This window comes from Zophobas morio, unplaced genomic scaffold (assembly GCF_036711695.1).
Source record: "Zophobas morio isolate AGI-343-1 ecotype UQ-CSIRO unplaced genomic scaffold, CSIRO_AGI_Zmor_V1 ptg000005l, whole genome shotgun sequence".
Lineage (NCBI taxonomy): Eukaryota > Metazoa > Arthropoda > Insecta > Coleoptera > Tenebrionidae > Zophobas > Zophobas morio.
In genome coordinates this window covers 7,046,026-7,065,455 of record NW_026972110.1, presented here as the reverse complement: position 1 = coordinate 7,065,455, position 19,430 = coordinate 7,046,026, and the positions used below count along the sequence as shown (strand labels likewise).

At 31.4% G+C, this 19,430-nt stretch overlaps 1 protein-coding gene across 3 annotated transcripts in view; it reads left to right on the top strand.

Moving 5' to 3' along the window:
- The window catches only part of LOC135122542 (transcription factor GATA-4-like), a 61,036-nt gene that overhangs the window by 23,023 nt on the left and 18,583 nt on the right, over window positions 1-19,430 (top strand). For 2 of the 3 annotated variants that reach the window (XM_064046785.1, XM_064046786.1), the window contains exons 2-3: window positions 11,150-11,355; window positions 11,574-11,821. In XM_064046785.1, coding sequence (XP_063902855.1) covers window positions 11,150-11,355; window positions 11,574-11,821 — 454 coding nt within the window. Of the gene's footprint in view, window positions 1-11,149; window positions 11,356-11,388; window positions 11,496-11,573; window positions 11,822-19,430 lie in introns of those variants that run through there. The other variant, XM_064046787.1, reaches the window with a different exon arrangement.

The following is a 19,430-nucleotide window of genomic DNA, read 5'->3' as shown; positions in this document are numbered from 1 at the left end:
ACATCTAGCGTTTAACCTCATTTTACATTGAACTATTCACGAGAAACAAAGGAATTATCAGAATTTTTCTGTTATTGAACGGCAGTATAATTCACAATTTAACAAAATTATTACTTTAAAACGAAACTTGTAAACAATTAACTATAAATTTATCTTTTAAGAAATTATGGTGATTTGATTTGATGTATGTTTACTAGAAACCTGTTATTTTAAGACATATCTACTCCTAATATCTGTTTGTGTAAAAATAAGTGTTTAATGCACTAGATGTAGCCACCACATCGAGTACATAAAACACGATTTTTGCAACTGTTGCATATATAGTTTTTTCTGTAGGTGCACGATCTTTACTTTAAGTCTTACACGGGAAAATTTTTTGAGTGTTTTTTCTTAATAATACTAATTTCTGCAACTCTTGTTGCAAGTAAAAAACATATGAAGCCGTTTAAGCAGGGATAACAGAAATTTCTGCAAAATTATGTTACCTCTTGTTGCACTGCATTTTAAGAAAAAGTTTTTTGGCAGTAATTTTTGTCTCTCTCAAAGGAATTTTTAACTAGGTTCGTAAAAAAAATTCAGTCTCGTATACCAAAGAACCAATTCAGAACTGATTTACAAATAACGACAATCGTATTTGTTTATTACGTCTTATCGTTAAGTTATCGTTTTTCTTTTTATGAATAATGCACAACTTATTCTTTCTTGAGGTCCAAAAAGTTGCCTTAAAATGTAATTAATTTACGAAAATACATTATTATGACTAACTTTAAGGAAATAAAAAATAGATATTACTAAAAGGTTCATTTTGGTGAAAAAAACATTAATAAGAATGTGTTACTTTTTTATGGCTGCACAAAAAATTGATTTTTTAAATCGGATCATTTTTCATAATTAAACTGTTCTCAGAATTAGTCAAGAGATCGGAGTCAATTTGTTATAAGTATATGAATGATTTCCCATCAAATGAAAGTAGTGCCTTCACACCCTCTGCTTCGGTTTCGATTCTAATTAGTAAAGGGTAATTATTCAAATTGTGAGACCGTCGCGCAGAAGCGTATAAAATGGGCATTTTTTTTAGACAAGTGGTTATTTATTAGAAGATTTCAAGCTCTGGAACCTTATAAATTATTGTTAGCTTGGTTAAAAATCTAATTTATATATTTTTTTTTACAGACAAATGCAAGAAAATACGTCATCTACAGTCACACATTATTTTACCGTGGTCGAATGCAATAAATTAGAATCGTGAAATTGATTATTTTAAACTTAAGCGATAAAAGCACTGATACCTTAATCTAAACCTGACCTACATTAACTGAAATCGAATTTTGTAGCTTTAAGAGATTATAAGTTGCAATTTACTTGTGCTTTTCTCATTAGCCGCATTTATGAATCATTTTGGAAAAGTTCTGTGCATGAAGAAATTTAAATGTTTGCATTATACATTGTACACTGTATTGACCTTTACAGACGGTGCTTCTTATCAGTGTTAGTTTAATAACGTGATCGTCAGTTTTATCGTGAAATGTTACATTAAATTTCGTTCATTTGTAGTACAGGCTCCTTTGAACTTTAACCTTTAAATCACACTGCTTTATTTTGTTGCTAGGCAGCATAAAATTAGAAAATAACGTTAAAGAGCGTACTGTACTGTCAGTATTTGATCAAATGCCAGTTTTTTCATAGAGTGGTGGACACATCATTTTTAATATTATCATTTTTCTGTAATTTCAAAAATTGGAATGTAGTCTAGGGTTTATTGCCAATTTGACGTTTGAAGATTAAAATATTTGTCACGTCCCATGCACTTAGTGTGTTCACAGTGTCAAAAATAACAAACCAAAAATATAAGGTTACAATATTTAAAATTGTTTCACACTCTGTGACAGGGTATGACATGTTCAGAATTTTCTGGCCACAACTTACTGTATGAAAAGATGTTTCATTGTTAAAGACAATATAAGGTCTAGATTTATATTGAAACAAACACAACTATTCATCTTTGACGTTGCGTTCTTAACTATCATTTACTGTTAGGGTTATTTATAAATTGATTGCAACTGAAGTTTTGCTCATGGAAAATATTTTTGCAGGTAGAACAATATTGTTAAAAAGCAAAGTTTTCATACACAAACACAAATAATCGTCTAGTTACTCAATAATCGTTGAAGTTTATTTCTTCTTCATAATATTAGGTATTAAAAGGAAATTGAAACTTGCACTATATTACGACAAAAATATAATGAAACAAAAAAATATGATTCTATTTAATTTCAACAAATGCATATTTAATACCAATTTCTTCCGAGGTCCTTACGCCAGGATTATATCTCTTATAAAAATATGCAGTTGAAATGATTTTTTTTATATTGATATCTCGGATTCACACCACGAAATAATTATAAATAAACATACACTCTAAGTAATTCGATTGGTTTAACTTTTATCAGAATTAGCTGATTATATAGGACAGATATATACAGCACAATGTTGTGTAGGATTTACGCTTGACAAGTTTAAAAATGATAAGTTAAAATGCATACTTTTACGTAAAGTATGATGGTATCATAATATTTTTTTTTTAGATTTTTATAGGTTTAAAACTAATGGCATAATATTTGCAAGTTTTCATTCACATAACAATAACCGTATTAAGTTTTAGGTGTAATTAGAGCATTACAAATTATTTATCAGGGAATATAGCAATTTAGCTTGACGTTTCATGTTTTAATTCTGTTTCGTGATGTTCTAGCACTCATTCTTTAAACCGTCAGTTTTATAATAAAATAAAAACTAGAACCAATTTTCAATCACGTTAATCAAAAATAATTTGATGTTGAAAATTTACATATTTATACAATGATGATCATATTTTCATATTGTTGGACATCGTCTACATTGTGTACATTTTAAGGTTTCTTTGAATGTGATAAATCGATAATCATAAACCATCTCTTCAGTAGGTACTTCCAAAAATCTGCTTCTTTCTATAAATGTCGTTTATTAATTTGAAAGACGAGCATGTCAGAATATACACTGCAATCAAGATTTACTTAGAAAAATGGTGATGACACTATTGCAATACATTATGTAGAATTCGTTTAGTAGATATGATAGACTAGTCATAAAAATAAGATATTAGATCAATTTCCAAAGATTTTGTAAATTTTTGTTTGTATTTTCCTCCTATGTGTTTTACGATTATACATAAGTAACTTAAAAATATTTTACACAACACAAAGCGTTGTCAAAAATTAATTAAATTACTAATTACAAATTAAAAACATGTATTTATTAAAATCAAATATTGTCCTAGTGTTACTTACAATACATTGTTAAATATACGTGCCCCTAACAAATTAGCGTTACTTTTACAACAAAAAGTGTAGTAAATTATGCACAACTGATGAATAACTCTGATGATAAATTTAATGAATACGTTTTAAAATGCAAATACTTGCGAAAAAAGTTCATTTCGTGCATGTAGTGACATTCATTGGGAGTAACCGAAAGTTAAAATTTAAATATTTTTTCACTAGCAGCCTGGACGCATGCAAATGTCGACTCATTTAGTGGTAGCAAATTCAACTTTTGCTACCACGGGTTCAAAAAGAAAAATTGAGGTTATGTACGCAATGTTTGATGTGATTATTTCTTAAAAAATGAACAAATGTGTGCTACAAACATTACTTGAGTATACGCATGGTAGTTGGTAGACGGTAGAAGATAAAATGATTAACTCAGCGACAAGTATAAAAGGTTTTCTTTGTGTTGAAGATTTAGATCAAGTTTGATTAGAAATCAAAACAAAATCACGTTGCGTCAAAAAATTGAACGTTTATTTTTCAGTTTATTGTCTTATGGTTTCTACTAGTGAAAAAAATAGTATATTAACCACGGTTGCAAAGCCACTTCTAGACCTCGCACTTAGAGCCCTCGACGCTGCGCGTCTCGGGTTCTAATTTGCGCTCGGTCTAGAATGCTTGGCTCTGCAACCTTGGCTAATAATATACTATTTTATCCTTCTTTTAATATAGTTCTCAGTCGTCATTTTTATCATTTAAGATGTCTCAAGAACAGAGAAACACATTTGTATTTTCGATTTTCTAGAAATGTATGCCTGGCGAAAAAATATAATATTTGATCTGAGTACCTTTTGATTTGTAATAAACCGAAAAAACTTCATTATTCACATTTTTACTTCCCAATCGTTAGCTAGGACCCGTTCGGCGAATGACTACTTTTATGTTTTCTCGACTTTTCATCACTCCTAAAGCATGAAAAACTAGATTCAGAGCCGGTTTATAGAACAGCGAGTTAAATATTTAATCCTCGATTAGTTTAACAGAGAATTAAAATGTGGAATATGAGCCCGTGATTGGTTAAAATATGCGCGTTGCCTCGCAACGGACCTCAGTTAAAAGTTAATCGCGAATTAACTTTAACTTCGGTTTCTATAAATCGGGTCTAAGTCTCTCGTTTGCATGTCCTGTTTCTATTATGTCTATCTCGATTTTATTGGACAAATAACACTGAGCAACAAGAAATTTGCCACAAAGATTCTAATTGCAAAAATTTATTCGTTTTAGGGTACTATTATAAATAAGCTTATATTAGCTTCACTTGTATCTAACAAATTATGTAAACAAATCATGGGAAGTCGATTTTAGCCTACTTTTAATTTATCGTATCAATTGAAACTTTGCAAGGGTGTGTAATTTGGATGACAATATAATAGTTTAGTACTATCAAGCAGTGGGGGTTCACTCTATATTCTCTAAATTTTGTCAAATATCACAAAATTTGAATGCAATCATACTCTTGACAGTATAGTGATAAAAGTCGTGTGTGACATTTACCGTTAAAAAAGCGTGTTTTTAGTTTTTTTCAACTATGTTTGTGGCAATCAAAATTGTTAATTTTGTTGCACAGTGTAATCTCCGAATCTACTGGACTGATTAATGTTACATTTTATATGTAGGTATTTTAGGAACATCGTGTAGTTCAACCTTAACCAAAATTTGTCAGATCATCTCGAGTAAATTATCTGTTTATCCTCTTTAAAACCTTGATGACGTCATCTCAAAATTTTGCTGGATAAATCCTATCTAAAATGTACAAAATACTATATGCCTATTTTGTGATTTATCAATGCATTAATATTTTTTAGGATTAATTGCTTATACAGGTCACTCAAATAAATTAATTAATGAAGCAGTTTATTTTATATATCAAATCAAGAACGATTCACTCCATTTTTCTGAAAATTTGAAAACACAATACTGTTATTATTAGTATTACACTGTACTTATTCAAACTGATATATCTACGTGTTCTAACTTGAAATAATTACATACAGGGTTATTCAGCTAAGATGACCCATTTATGTTTTTAAAATAGGCAACCCAAAATACCGGTTCCACCTGAACCTGGATTACAAAAAATGTTTCAAAATTGAATTGTATCAAAGTTTGCTAAATGTATAGAAACGTCAGTCAACGTCAGTGTCAGAAAAACGCCTGATTCAAGACTGAAAATGAGGATTAAAAGTTTTCTTTTTTTTTTTTTTGTTTTCTCTTTCACTCTTTAAGGAGAGTCTGTACCAAACGCAACGGTAAAATTCAGTTTCATTATAATATCGGGGGATTTTTTAAATTTCTACAGTAGTTGACTATGACGTTTACGTCAGCCGTTTGAATTTCACTACTGATCTACGTGTCCTGGCCAACTAGAGCTGAAATTTTAAAAATCACACGGTATATGTAATAAATTAATACTAAAAATAGATAATTGCTTGTTGTTCTAAAATACCTACATACGCTTGATCTGAACTTCTTAATGAAAATAATAATCTGAACTTCTTAATGAAAATAATAATGAGACGTAATGACAAAGATTTGCACAAACTACATTTATTGTTTTTAGCGTAACATACAAGTCCCAGATTTTTGTCGTCGTGTAAAATGGGTCATTAAATAAGTAGGTAACAACAAGTCCTACTACCTATAGAATTTTGACTACTTCCATGCTTCGTAAACAATTTTATGAATGTTGATATTCAGTATGTGTTAACGTGTTAATTAGCAAGCTAATTAACATCCTCGTATCCAATTCGAATGGGATACAAGAATCTAATTATGTTATAGTAAATTTTTTTGTGCTAACCGGTAAAATACAAAACAAGAAAATCTTCCTTTCTCTATGGTACACGCCGTCTATTTATGATTAGCATCAGTGTAACTTCATTAGTAAAGTGAAAAACTTTAATTATTAATTATTAATTATTTTATTTGTAGACTTTATTACACATGTTTCGGTACACAGTACCATCTTCAGACCGAAGAGAAACTGGTTTTACAAAAGATTATTTCGTTTATATATCTGAAACTAACGAAAGAATTTACAACCTAAGTTTAACAAACGTGATTTGCTTATCTCGGTTTGGCCGTTCATCAATTTATTAAGTCTATTGTACCTATTAATTTCACAACGTTCTAATTTTAAACCTTTAGGTATATTTTTAACGTGTAAAATTTTGAGATTGTTAAAATTGTGGTTCTCTTGATTTAAGTGGTTCCCGTACGTGGAATTTAATTTTTTATTAATGTATGATGCCTTGTGTTCTTTGATTCTTTCTTCCAATCTTCTCCCGGTTTGTCCAACGTGTACCAAAGGACAATCACAACGACTTAACATGTGGACTCAAGAATTTGAATTTTTAGGTGACTGTTGTACCTATAGTAGAAACGTTTCTGTTGTATACAATAAAATTTTACAATGTCATTACGAGGGGTTGGCTAAGTTCGGCTATATTCAACCAGAATAAGGATAGCTAAGATGCGGGCCGGAATTACTAAAATTGTGGTCCGAATGAAATCAACATATACGCGCATAGAAATGATTTGGCCGTCCCTATATAGTAATTTACGCAACTAGTTCGGGATAGCCTGCTTCCCGCATGAACGCTTGTTTGAGGCACGACCGAAGGGAGTGCCGCATTTGCGTGAATGCGGGAAGCAGGCTCACGAACGTGTTGTGTACAATATTTTTTGCGACGAATAAACCTTTAAACTGAAGAGATTAACTGTGAGTTATTTATAAACAACGCCATTGACAGCGCCGTCAACACGTCACAATGTTGACACTACCCGAGTATTTTAAGGTTACCATGGCAACGGGAAGTTAAATGCACGTGTGCGGGAAGTTCGACCTCCCGCACTCTGGTGAATGCGCGAAAGCTATCAAAAAAGGTCATGAGTGCAAAAAAAATTTTTCCCATACGCTGCATAAATTTTTGCCACAGTTGCTTCTTTGATGCTTTCATTAACCCTTGAAAATAGTTTGGAAGTACGACTATTTGACTTTCCTGATTTTTTCGGGTATATCACTTTTCGAACGGTGGATTCCGAATATTTTAATAATACTTACTGAAGTTTGTAATACCGGAGATGGATATTTTCGGACACTAAAGTGTTGTAGCAAGTGCTAATACATTTTATATGGGCATTAGTTAAGCATTTTCCTCGTTTTGGGGGATTATAAGCATTTTCCTGTTCGCTACTCGAATCTTCGGAACTGATCAAAACTTCTTCTACACTACAACAGTGGTTGTGCTTGCATTTGAAGAGAAATCGTCAAAATTGACAGGACGCCAAAAAGCCATTTCATGAAAACAATCGCACAAATTGGAGATTCTTGTGTCTATCACAGGCGAACGTCGACAACATCGACAACTAACTAATTAGGGTAAATGTGTACAAGAGTGCGAATATGTATAAGAGTACGCACTGCTGATTTCTGTTTATTAGTGCCATCTGGGTAAGATGAAGTTATACCATTTCGAATTTAATGCTAAACCTGAGATAAAGGTGCAAAAGTGATCTGAATATAGTTTATAGTTTGGTCGTACTGACGAATTTATGTTCACACGTTGTGTGGATGTAATTTTTACCGCTCATAGTTTTAGTTTTTTGTAAGGTACGTACCAGTTCTTTTATTTTACCTTAATAATTTTCATTAGTTGTAACTTTTAAGGTCTCGTTATACACTAACAGTTTTATACTTTCTATCCATCAAAAGCTTTTAACTTTGAAAACATTAGGTTATGTACAAATGTACAAGAGTGCGCAGCGAGGTATTGTATAAGAGTGCGTATTGCTTGCAATACGTAGTCTAATAGTCTTGGAGATACATATCATACGATAATGAATTATTTAACTCTACTACTTTGTACTGCTTTTCAAGTTGTGTGGTGGTGGTTATGGTGATTTTTTTTTTATTTTTACTTCCTGAACGTGTTGTAATCGAGTCCGTCGACCGACTCTCTATTTTTACGTTTTCTCGACTTTTCAAGACCCCTAGAGTACGAAGAAATAGGTCTCCCGTTTTATGTGAAGTCTGTAGTCACTTATTCCCATTTATTTTCACCTTAGAAACAAATATTTTTTCATAAAATGTAATGCGTACTCATAAGCCTTCAAATGCGCACTCTTGCGCAATGAACTGTCTAAGAGTGCGCATTTACACATCTTGACAAAAATTGAAATTACTCTTAAAATATAGTGGTGTTGGGACGTACAATTAAATATATCTGATCTCTAAACATGTATATAACGAACCTATATCATAAAATTTGTCTATCCAAAAAAATTAAAAAGTTGTTGACAGTTTTACACTAAGTGCGTACTCTTGTACACATTTACCCTAATGGAAGATTCTTTTTCAACCGTAAAATTTCACATTAAGTCGTATTCCAGGAAAATTCTAATACGGCCCGGCCCTGGCTGAAAAAGCGCTCAGATTACTGGTCAGAAGACCACTAATCTGAGCGGCCTGCCAGATTTTAAATTTGCAATTTATGGTGGGTATAAACTTCTGTGAAGTTAAGTGGCTTAAACCATCATAATATTTTATTGTATACAGCAGAAACGCTTCTACTGTAAAGAATTATTAGTTTCGAAAGCTGTTTTACAGCCTGCATTTTGCAGTATTTTTTAAATTTTGACAGACGGTTTTCCAAAATAAGTTATACTTACTTGCTATTGTACTGAATGGTTTCTTTAATTAACGAATATACTAGTGCTGATGTAATTTTTTGTATTTTCTTTTTTAGCATGTTGTCTATAAGTTCGTCAGAAAAACCCTTACTATTGGCTGTTATTTTGATTCTAGTACCTAAGTTCGTCTTCAAAGTTACTCTTTGATAAGGGTATTCAAACCATCTATGTAATATTTAAGTATTCCTAAATTACTTTAAATTTGTTGGTAAATTCTTCCGACAAAGAGAAGGCATAGCCATGGGAAATCCCCTTAACTCTCTATTGTCTGAAATATTTATGACCAAATTAGGAGAATCTATTTCACAACATAAGTTTTCTAAACTCTCCCTAGAATGTTTACAAATTAATAGTTAGGTACATACAATAGACTTACTAACTTGATGAATGACCAAACGGAATAAGCAAATCACTTTTGCAAAAGTTAAGGTTGTAAATTCTTTTGTTCGTTTCAGCTGCATAACAGACTTAGTTTTCATAACTAGATAATAAATGTATAACTTGAGTAAGTCTGCCCCGCCACTGTTTAGCGATACTCTCGAAACTAGGGGCGTGGTTTAACCGAGCGCGTATTCCAAACACCCCATACTACTGGAAATATTATCACACCGCTTTATCCTCTATGAAGTAGGTACCAAGGTAAAATTTTTTTGGATTTTTAACTTCTAAGTATGGTGTACTTCTTCATTAAAGAAAACCAAATTTTTACATAAAGAAAAATTTCTTTAATATTTCGACAAGGTAAAGCTATTAGAATGACGAGAACTAAATGAGTTATTATATTTCGCGTGCAAGCATTTGTTGTTGCTCCTCAAAATTTTTCACTGTGGACCCATATGATACGAGGAGACAGCAGCCATTAGCATCTGTGTAGATTATATACAAATATGTGCACTAATTTACAATCAGACTGAGGAAAATTTGATTCTATAAAACATGGCAGGTTAACACAATTTATCTATTAATTGAACTGAATATACATTTTATTATGTACATTTTAGCTGGGTATAGAGTAATATTATTGTAAGAATGAAACTTCAGTAAAACTATGTATTCGTCAGTTTATTTTTAGAGTTCATCTCTGTGTTCATTTATATTTACATAAGTGAAATATCCTACCCTGACGTCACAAAACACTGGATTTTCCAGTGGAGAGTAATTTTTACCTGCATTATAGGGTTTGAGAACGCGGAAAGAGTGCATTCATGTCATGTACACAATTCGTACTCTGCGCCTGAAGAAACAGGTGTCGCAGTGTCTGCAAATAAAATAATTTTAACTCTTTAAAGTTTGCTCTGTGCTCTGTGCTCTTAGTGTCAGATTCTTAGGAAAATTAGATGAAAATTTTTCGTGAGTATCAGTTTTAAATATAATTATTAAAATTCATGCTATGAGTGAACTAAGGGCGTATTTACAATCAACATTTACCTAACAATTTTTTGAACACGACACCATTAACTTTATGGAGACAATGAATAATAAGCTTGTCAAATAAGTCATAAACCTTTTTTTTAAACTCTTACACTTAAATCTCGTAATCTGCAACAAAGGTCGATTGACCTCAAGCAAAACAGCGTGGCCTGTAGTTTTTTTCTCTATCCAATAAATTTGAACTAGGTATATAATAGATGACAGAGAGGTGTAACGGAGAAATTAACCTTTTCGTATTAAACTTTGTGTGAAACCTCTAGAAAACATGAAAACAGATGTGCATCAAATCACTGATGCCATTACAATAACTTTCTTTGTTATCAGTCAAGATAAAGATAAGTTTTTAATCTTGGGGATGATTGTGAATATACAATAGTAAAATTAATAGAAAATTCTTCAGTTAGGTATAAAGATAAAATTGCAGACGAATTTTGGAAAAAATTGCAGTAAGTAAAGTAATTAATAGATATGTACTTGTGATGAATACAGTAGAAGATGTAATTTCTTATTATTGTTGACCTTTACCTATTTTACATTTCTAGTTCTTTCTTCTTACTGCCTGAAAGATAAAAGCTTTTTTAACACTAGTTTGGCATTATTATGTATGAACCTAAGTTAACATAGGCAACCATAAATACATATGTTGGTTTGTTAAATTGCAGCTATTGATGGTCGCTACAGCGAAGAACCTACACAGTACAGTCCCGCCTCCCATCATGAGGGGGCCGAGCCTTCGCCCCACTCCCGAGCGACAACGCCTCTCGAATCTCTGCCCTATACAACAGAAGCCGATCAGGAAAATTACCCAACCATGATGCGGGCAGAAGGGGATTACAATATCCTTTTCAATAACACGAGGATAGACGAGGTAACACCCTCTTAGAAAGTATATTATCTGGCAAAGGTAAAAGTGTCCCAAACTACTACGTTTATAATTTTTACTGATCACAACCTTTTACTAAAAACGGTTTTTTTAAACATTTTCGGAGGTCTATGATATATTTGAAGGTAATTTCTATATATGCTGTGGACAACTTCTAAATAATAGTACGTTGTAAGATCTCTTTCATGCCTACTTTTGTACAGGTACCAATTGACGAATCCCCGGGCACGGAATACCTTCAACTAGGCACAGTACATAACGTTTCTAATGGATCTCCCAATGGAAGTGCTAATTCTAGTTCAGGATCTCCTAGACGTGTAGCATTTACTCACCTCGGTTCCATTCCTTCAGAACATCCCACCAACATCGAAGGATCCCATCTCACTCAGTTAACTAGCCATATAAGTTACACAGGAGAAATCGATTCACCATCTGGAGTTAATTTAGCCAGGTAAATAACACTCTGTATATATACTGAATTACTTGACATTATTTGCAACTACCAGAAAATCATAATAGCACAAACTTAACTCTTATTATTTTAATAGATAAATTATGCTTGTTCCACATTCAGAGGAACGAAGAACTGAAACAAAATTTGATTAATGTCTGTTGACAACTTTATATTCTAATACCAGTAATAAAATAATTCAACATCAGTGGCTTTTTCATTAGAACTACGATGAGAAACTTTAGCTGCTTTATTATTGATAATTTTTAAAACACTCTTAGAAATTGTCTTTGTTTTGCAAGTATTCTATACATATAGTATAAAATACAATAGACAAAATTTTAAAAGTGGCTTTGATATAACTGGATAATTAATTCATGACTAAATGCATCATTATACTGCTTTAGGAATATCATGCTGTTTTAATGTGGCATTATTGAAGAACCAAAATTTTAGAATATGTCGATGGTTGTTTATATTTTTTTAGACACGTTTTATGTTTGGGATTATTATGTAAAATTTACAACTGAATACGAGTAGAATTTTTTACCAGAGATAAAAGAAATTGTGATTAAAATAATTTCTGAAATAGATTATAAATTATAGGTCAAACGGGGTGCTCAAAAAACACACGTTAAGGACTGTTTATTGAGCAGAGAAAAAAATTCTGGGCCCAAATATAACATAGATCTTCAAACTGTAATTTTTCTTGGAGATTTCACCATATTTTCGATTTCGATCGGATTTTCATTATATTCGAAATAATTTTGGTGGTATCTAATCTTTATCCACCGTTTTCTTCATATAATGTCACAAAAAACTTAAAAATTGTTCCAAATGAATCTAAGTGACTAATTTTTCACCTTTTTTGTATAAATGAAACTCAAATCGACGCAAGTAACTTTTGAATTATTTTTTTCGATTTGTCAAATTAATAGTGCACCGTTCAGTTAGTGCGCCGTTTTTGAGTACATACTGTACGTAGTATTTCGAAATTTGACTAGAATATTTTCCTTTTTGAATCACATGAAGTTATATTGATACTAACAGTTATTTTTAGATTTTTTTGTGAATTCATCAATGTTGATTTTTTTTATTGCCATTTGATTAATATAAGCAAGTGTGATTATAAGCATGTGACAATGAAAACAGTATTTTAATTACATTTTTTTGTTATTTAAATACCAGTTTGTGGTTGAATATAGGTACTTATATTGTAACTCAAACTGGCTAGTGTAAGCGTTGTGGACCCGAATCACAGGGATTATTGCTGTCCATTGTTGCCATAATGGAGCTGCGAACTGAGTTAAGTTATACAATAGCCAGTTAAGCCGCTTAAGTCATAAAAGTTTTACAAGTTGTATGTCAAGTGAATTTACTGTACGTAGGTAAACTTTCCAAAGTTATTTGTTTCAGGGTGGGTTCTTCATAAATTTTCATCGATAGTCACTGTTTCATGCTCTTTTGATTTTTTTACGAAGTAAAACCTTCATGGAGAAAATGGCAGCTCCAAAACAGTGTTGTTTAAGTGCTTGTGCACATTGTAGAAATGCTTTTGCATATATACAATTCTAGTTAAGAAAATATGATATTTTCAATATTAGTTCTATAGTTATTACGTAAGTATCTATATAGTTTTCTCTAAATTGCAGTATCCAAAAAATTGCGCAAATAAATTTCTGAATTTCTTGAAAAATATTTAAAACTTTTGGACAACTTTATTGTAAGTTTTTGATTATGTGCATCTCTTGCGTCAGCAACGAAAATGTCATCAAAACGTTTAGAACTTTTCGCTCACAAATTAACATATTAAACAGTTTTGAGTTTATTAAAAAGTATTAAACAACTTTTTATAGTCTAAAATACTAGGTAGGTACTTCATTGTAGAACACTGTTTCACGTGTCTTTAGTCTTCAGGCAGAAGAGTAACTGGGTTTACAATAAGGATTTGCATTTATCTGAAATTGACTAAGGATTTGTTTATCTGCGTTTGGTCACTCATAAGCCTATTATTCAATCTTTTACATAGGTACCCATTAATTTTTAGATATTCTAGAGAATTTAATTTTAAATCTTTAAAAAGTTGTTTGCTATTTTTCATTGAAGTTAAGAGGGAGTTTAAACAAGTAAACGCCTCATCAACACAAAATACTAAAGTAACCTCATTTGATATACATCTGTTAAAACTTTTATGACTTAAGCGGCTTAAGCCAAACCACCCTTATAAGTCAAACTGGCTATTGTAGGTATTACTTAACTCAGTTCACAGCTAAATTATGCCAATAATGGACAGTAATAATCTTGCGGTTCGGGTCCACAAAGCTTACAATAGCCAGTTTGACTTATAAGGGTGCTTTGGCTTCAGCCGCTTAAGTCATAAAAGTTTTAACAGGGGTATGTCAAATGAAGTTTGTGTAAACAGTCTTATTTGACTGGTTATTTTTCAAACTCCTATAAGAGGATTGAAAAAGTTGACCAACATTGCTTCTAAGGAGAAACTCAACTCTGATCCAGGTCGGGTGTTCTCTAATCCGACACCGTAATTTCGATCCGTGGTCATCTTCGCTCCTTTCTTTCTTTTCGGACTTATTTAGTTTCACGGATTTCAAAATTGGAATTTAAAAAAGGCAGCTAAAATCTATTCAACGTTTACAATAAATGCTCTTATCAGTTTGGATCGGAGTTATAAGGCGAGGGATTAAGGCACTCCAGGTACCGGTTTAACGAGATACCTACGACTTCGGACCGGAGTTGATAATCGCCAGTTGTACTTACGTTATGTGGGTTGGTTATGAAGATTTAAAGACAATTTTTTAAATTAAAATTCAAGTTTACAAGTTTAAAAGTTACAGATTTTTCTATATTTTGCAGCTTTTTGTAAAACTTAAGTCATTTTTTTGTATTCTCTAGATTTCAATATTCTATCAACCATGTGTATAAAGTGCACAAAGTGAAATTATTTTTCACAGCGGTATTTTTAAAAATGTTTCCAAAAATAAAATTTACAGTCACTTGAACACATTTTTGAAAACGTGCACGTTCTACTTAAAATTAAACTAAATTATGCAGCGATAATTTTGTTAAAATATTTTCGTGTAGTATGTTGAAAAGTCGTTTTCATATCAAACGAAATATTTAACCATGTCACAATATTCTTAATTACACAAAATATTCAAATTTAAAATTAGGTATAAATCTAGGTATGGTTCTAGAGCAAAAGAATACCTATTTTTCGTCAATTTGTAAATTTTTGCCATATCTGATATACATTATTGTGGTGTAAGAAAACATGTTAAATCGAAGAATCTATACTTGTTGTGTAGGATGAAATTCAAATTAAATCTACTCTCGCTGCGTTTTAAACATTGTAGAGGTACACCTTCGTCTTGTTTTCAATAATATGGTTATAAATTATATTTCAGTATACTCGCATTATAAATTTATGACCAAAACAGGATAATTTTATTTTAATACTGATTGCTGAAGACTATCTGATATTTGCTTGATTACTGTTGTTTCACATTAAAACTTAAGCACCTTATCTTGTCTCTTCATATAAAAAAAACAAATACTGATAAACCATTAAATTCGGTTGGAAAAAGTGCAATGAATTTAAGATGAATCTAGTAATTTTTTTGCTCTATATATGCATCTAACATGTGTGTGTTGAATATTTCATCGGCACCTATTAATTTAGTTAATTATTTAATTAGTTATATTATCTTATACTAACTAATATTTACACACGGGAAAAAATTCCAAATCTCGAATTTTGGACTTTTGCAGGACTTTAGCTAAATTAAAAGCAAATATTCTTGATAATACAATTTGTCCCATTTGTGTTTCAGTAAACATATAATAACCAGGCTTTTTATTTGCGATAGGAAATATTTTTTCAAAAAAGCAACACAATTTATTCAAAATTAATTTAGAACCTCAGATTTCTGAAAGAGTATGAATTAATTTACGATTCAATTCGATTGTTTTCTCATTTATTGTGATCACAAGTTATATTGGCATGTAGGTGTTGTGTATCATAACGTTCTCGCAATTATTTGTTTCCGTAATTTGACTAGAGCCTTGAGAAGCCATAACTGAGCTTAATCGTAATACTTGTTGGCATGGTTGGGTTTTTACATTTTCGAATGGAAGCGATAGTATCTATAACCAATAAAAATCGAATCAGTTAGATTAACATAGCATGGGTCTGTTTATTTAAAAAATCTGCTCATCATCGATACTTATCGTGATTCACTATTCTAGTTAATCACACATGCCTTGTTGGTATATCATAATATTTATAAGATTTTCATATCGCTACGACTTAAGTTACAAACGCGAGTTTTGGTTTCCTATTGAAAGTATATTTTTATTTTTAACGATTATGAAACAAATCCGTGTCTCGTTTCAAAGATAAGCGTATTGAATTTTAGCGGTTGATATGCAGAACGCTCACTGTTTGTAATATTCTAACAAAGAACTGAATTCTCCTGTTTGACGTTTTGTCACGTCAAGGTCATCGATGGAATTGTTGTTTTCGACGCTGGGCAGTCATTTATAAACATTTAGTGAGATACCTTTCTTAATGTATTTTACAAATTGACCGTCTAGCTGCCAACCAGACGACCCTTTATCTAAAAAACTATTAGGAACTGACCAGTTTTTCAACTCTATCTGTCGTGGTTTCTGAAACCGAAAAATGCATACCAGTAGCTTCATTGCGTCAGTGGTAACCGATCCACGTTGGCAATATACAGTCGTAAATAGGTTTTTTACACAAATCATTATTTTATTGTCGCTTTAAAATATTCAACAGGAAGTATTCTTATCAAGCCAAGTCAAACTTTCCTGTTACAGTTCCATGTCGTATATGAAGTATGGACTGAATAATTCATCGTTCAGTCAGTACCTTATGTTAAATGCTCATTATTAATGTAAAAAGTTTTCGAACTTAGAAAAGCGGAAACGCAATTTCGCTTCATCGCCTCCACGTGCGCAAAGTGTTAAGACACACTTCTAAAAGCTGGGTACTACCGGTACATGAAGTAGTACTTACTTTAACCGGTGTTCGTATTCTTGCGCTTAGGCACGCGACCAGGATGTTTCGCTAAACTGAACACAAATTTTCTAGTTTTTAAGTATTTAAGCTATGAAACAGCTTTAAACACCTGCAACAATAGTTGCGTTATTTATTTGTCTTTGAACTAATCTCATGCGATCGTTCTTGACATTGACTTTCAATTTGTTGACGGTTCAGTTTATTAACGCACGGTTAATGAACTTAAATATTATTATTTTAGTGCATGCTAGAAGTATAATGCGGTTGGAGAGTGTTTTATTCTTATAGTTGTGTTATTTTATACTCACCGTTTTATTTATTTTTATTTTATTGTCAGCGTTTTGATATTAATTACAAACTTTTTATCGATTTACCAAATTTGGCAGCAAATCGTGATGTAATTATTGTGCTGGTGTTTTAGTTTTGGGATAGATTTTTTAGTAGGTATATTATACAAATACGCTTTTCTCGTTTAATTTTTCTTTGTGCCAAGGTGCGTTTAAATGTATATTTTCTTATCAATAGCGTAACGAGCACATTACCCCGTTTTACTGATAAGAAAACCCGCATGTTATTACCAATGCTGGCGGAAAACCGAGTGTTTAAAATGGAAAAATATTGTGGAACACAATGAAGAAAGCTTGTTGAATATCTAGATTTAATTTTATTTTATATTTCTTTAAAATCAACAAATGATTAAAGTGTGGTTAAAGTTCAGGGAAGAAAAAAATTAATAGCTTAATTAGTTCTGTTTACGTCTTTTTGTATGATGGTTTTGATTTATTTTTATATAAATTTAAACTAGGTTCAAGTGTTAATATTGATTTAAAAACGTGATAAACTGATGATCTAAAAATTCCATAGTTTGAACTGTATGGACGTGGCGATTATAGAATCTTATCTATCAATAAACATTTATGTATGCACAAATTCCTAACCAGAGTTCTGGTGCTTATTTTTCTTCTTAATAATTAATACTAACATTTAAAGTGCGCCACCGATGGGTTTATACCAAGAGTTGTAGCCTTTTTTTTGCAGAAAATAAACAAAAATGATTTTTTATTGGGTATGTTTTCAAGAGAACATACCACAGCTATTTAGGCGGATTATAACTCTATACTGAACAAAAAATTCATCTAGATTTGTCGGTACTGTCGCCATAAAACAATCATTATTAATTACCTTAAAGTTATATGCACCCGAACATGTGCCTCCGACGTCTTTTTAAACTTTTTGTTAAGTTATTTTGTCATTAAAAAATAATTATTTAAATGACCCAACTAAAACTACGTGCCAAAATAAAACAAATCGAATTTCCTTTAAACGATGCTTACTTGAAACTATATGACCTTCGGAGGTTATAGACTGCCAACAAATTGTAGTGGTTTTGTAAGAAAAGCAATAAAATTACCTCAAAACTGAACGCTTCGTACAAGCATAATTTAAGTTTTAACAATCATTTTTCTACTTTATGCACGTAATTTTACACGGACATGATGTATTTTATAAACAGTATTACTAACGTTAATGAACCGTTTGTTCGAACAGTTGAACATACAGAAATATTTCAGGTACGTATAGAAATTGTTACATTTGCAAAAAAAGTATTTTAAAGTAGTTGTTCAAAAAAGACTTGTATGAAATAAACTTTTGTTTAAATTTGAAAACATTAAATGAAGTAATCAACTATATTTTAAAATCGTTAAAATATTGCTAAAATTTATACGAGTATTGCTTTGATGATGAACGTAAATATTTTAGGTAATGTAAAAAAATGTAACCTATGGGTACTGTCGAAATTTCATGTTTCTAACTTCAGTAGTTTAGGTTTTGCCTTGATGAATCAGTCAGTCTGTCAGTCAGAACAAACACTTTTATGTACAGATCCTGTCAAAGTCATAGTGATTTTGAAACATTTTTAGATGCTAATGTAAATATCTAATAAAATAAATAAGAAAAACTTACACGAACAAATCGTTGTTTTTTACTCATTCACCAACATATTTTGAAATTAAATTAAGTAGGTATATTTATGTAAGACGTCTTATAAGACCTAAAAAAATTTCTGAAAGAAAGATAATCAAAACATAAAATATTTATTTATGTATTAAGGCCATAAAAAAGAACTTTTTCGGCCCGTCTGAATTTTGACGTTGAAGCGTAGCGGAGGTCTGCAAACCAGATAAGGCCGAAAAAGTTCTCTTTTGCCGAGGTGCACACAATGTTTTTTAGGGGACCATACAAAAAATTATTGTTTGTGTAAGTGGTTCTGAGGTTAGAAAAAATTTTTCGTTGTTAGAGGAAAAGTCCTGCAGATTTGATAAAGATAAAGTGCTACTTTGCTTAGTAGTAAAATAAGTACCGTTATGTTTCATAACGATAAACTGGAGCTCAAATACCTAACGGCGCTTTTGGCTTTTTCTCTTAAAAAAATGTTAGTCAAGAACACAAGGCCAAGGACTCAAAAGTAAATTTTTGATATTTGATTACAAAAAAGTGACAAGTGAGTCCAAAAAGTGATTTTGACATTTCAGTTCAAAAATGTGACAT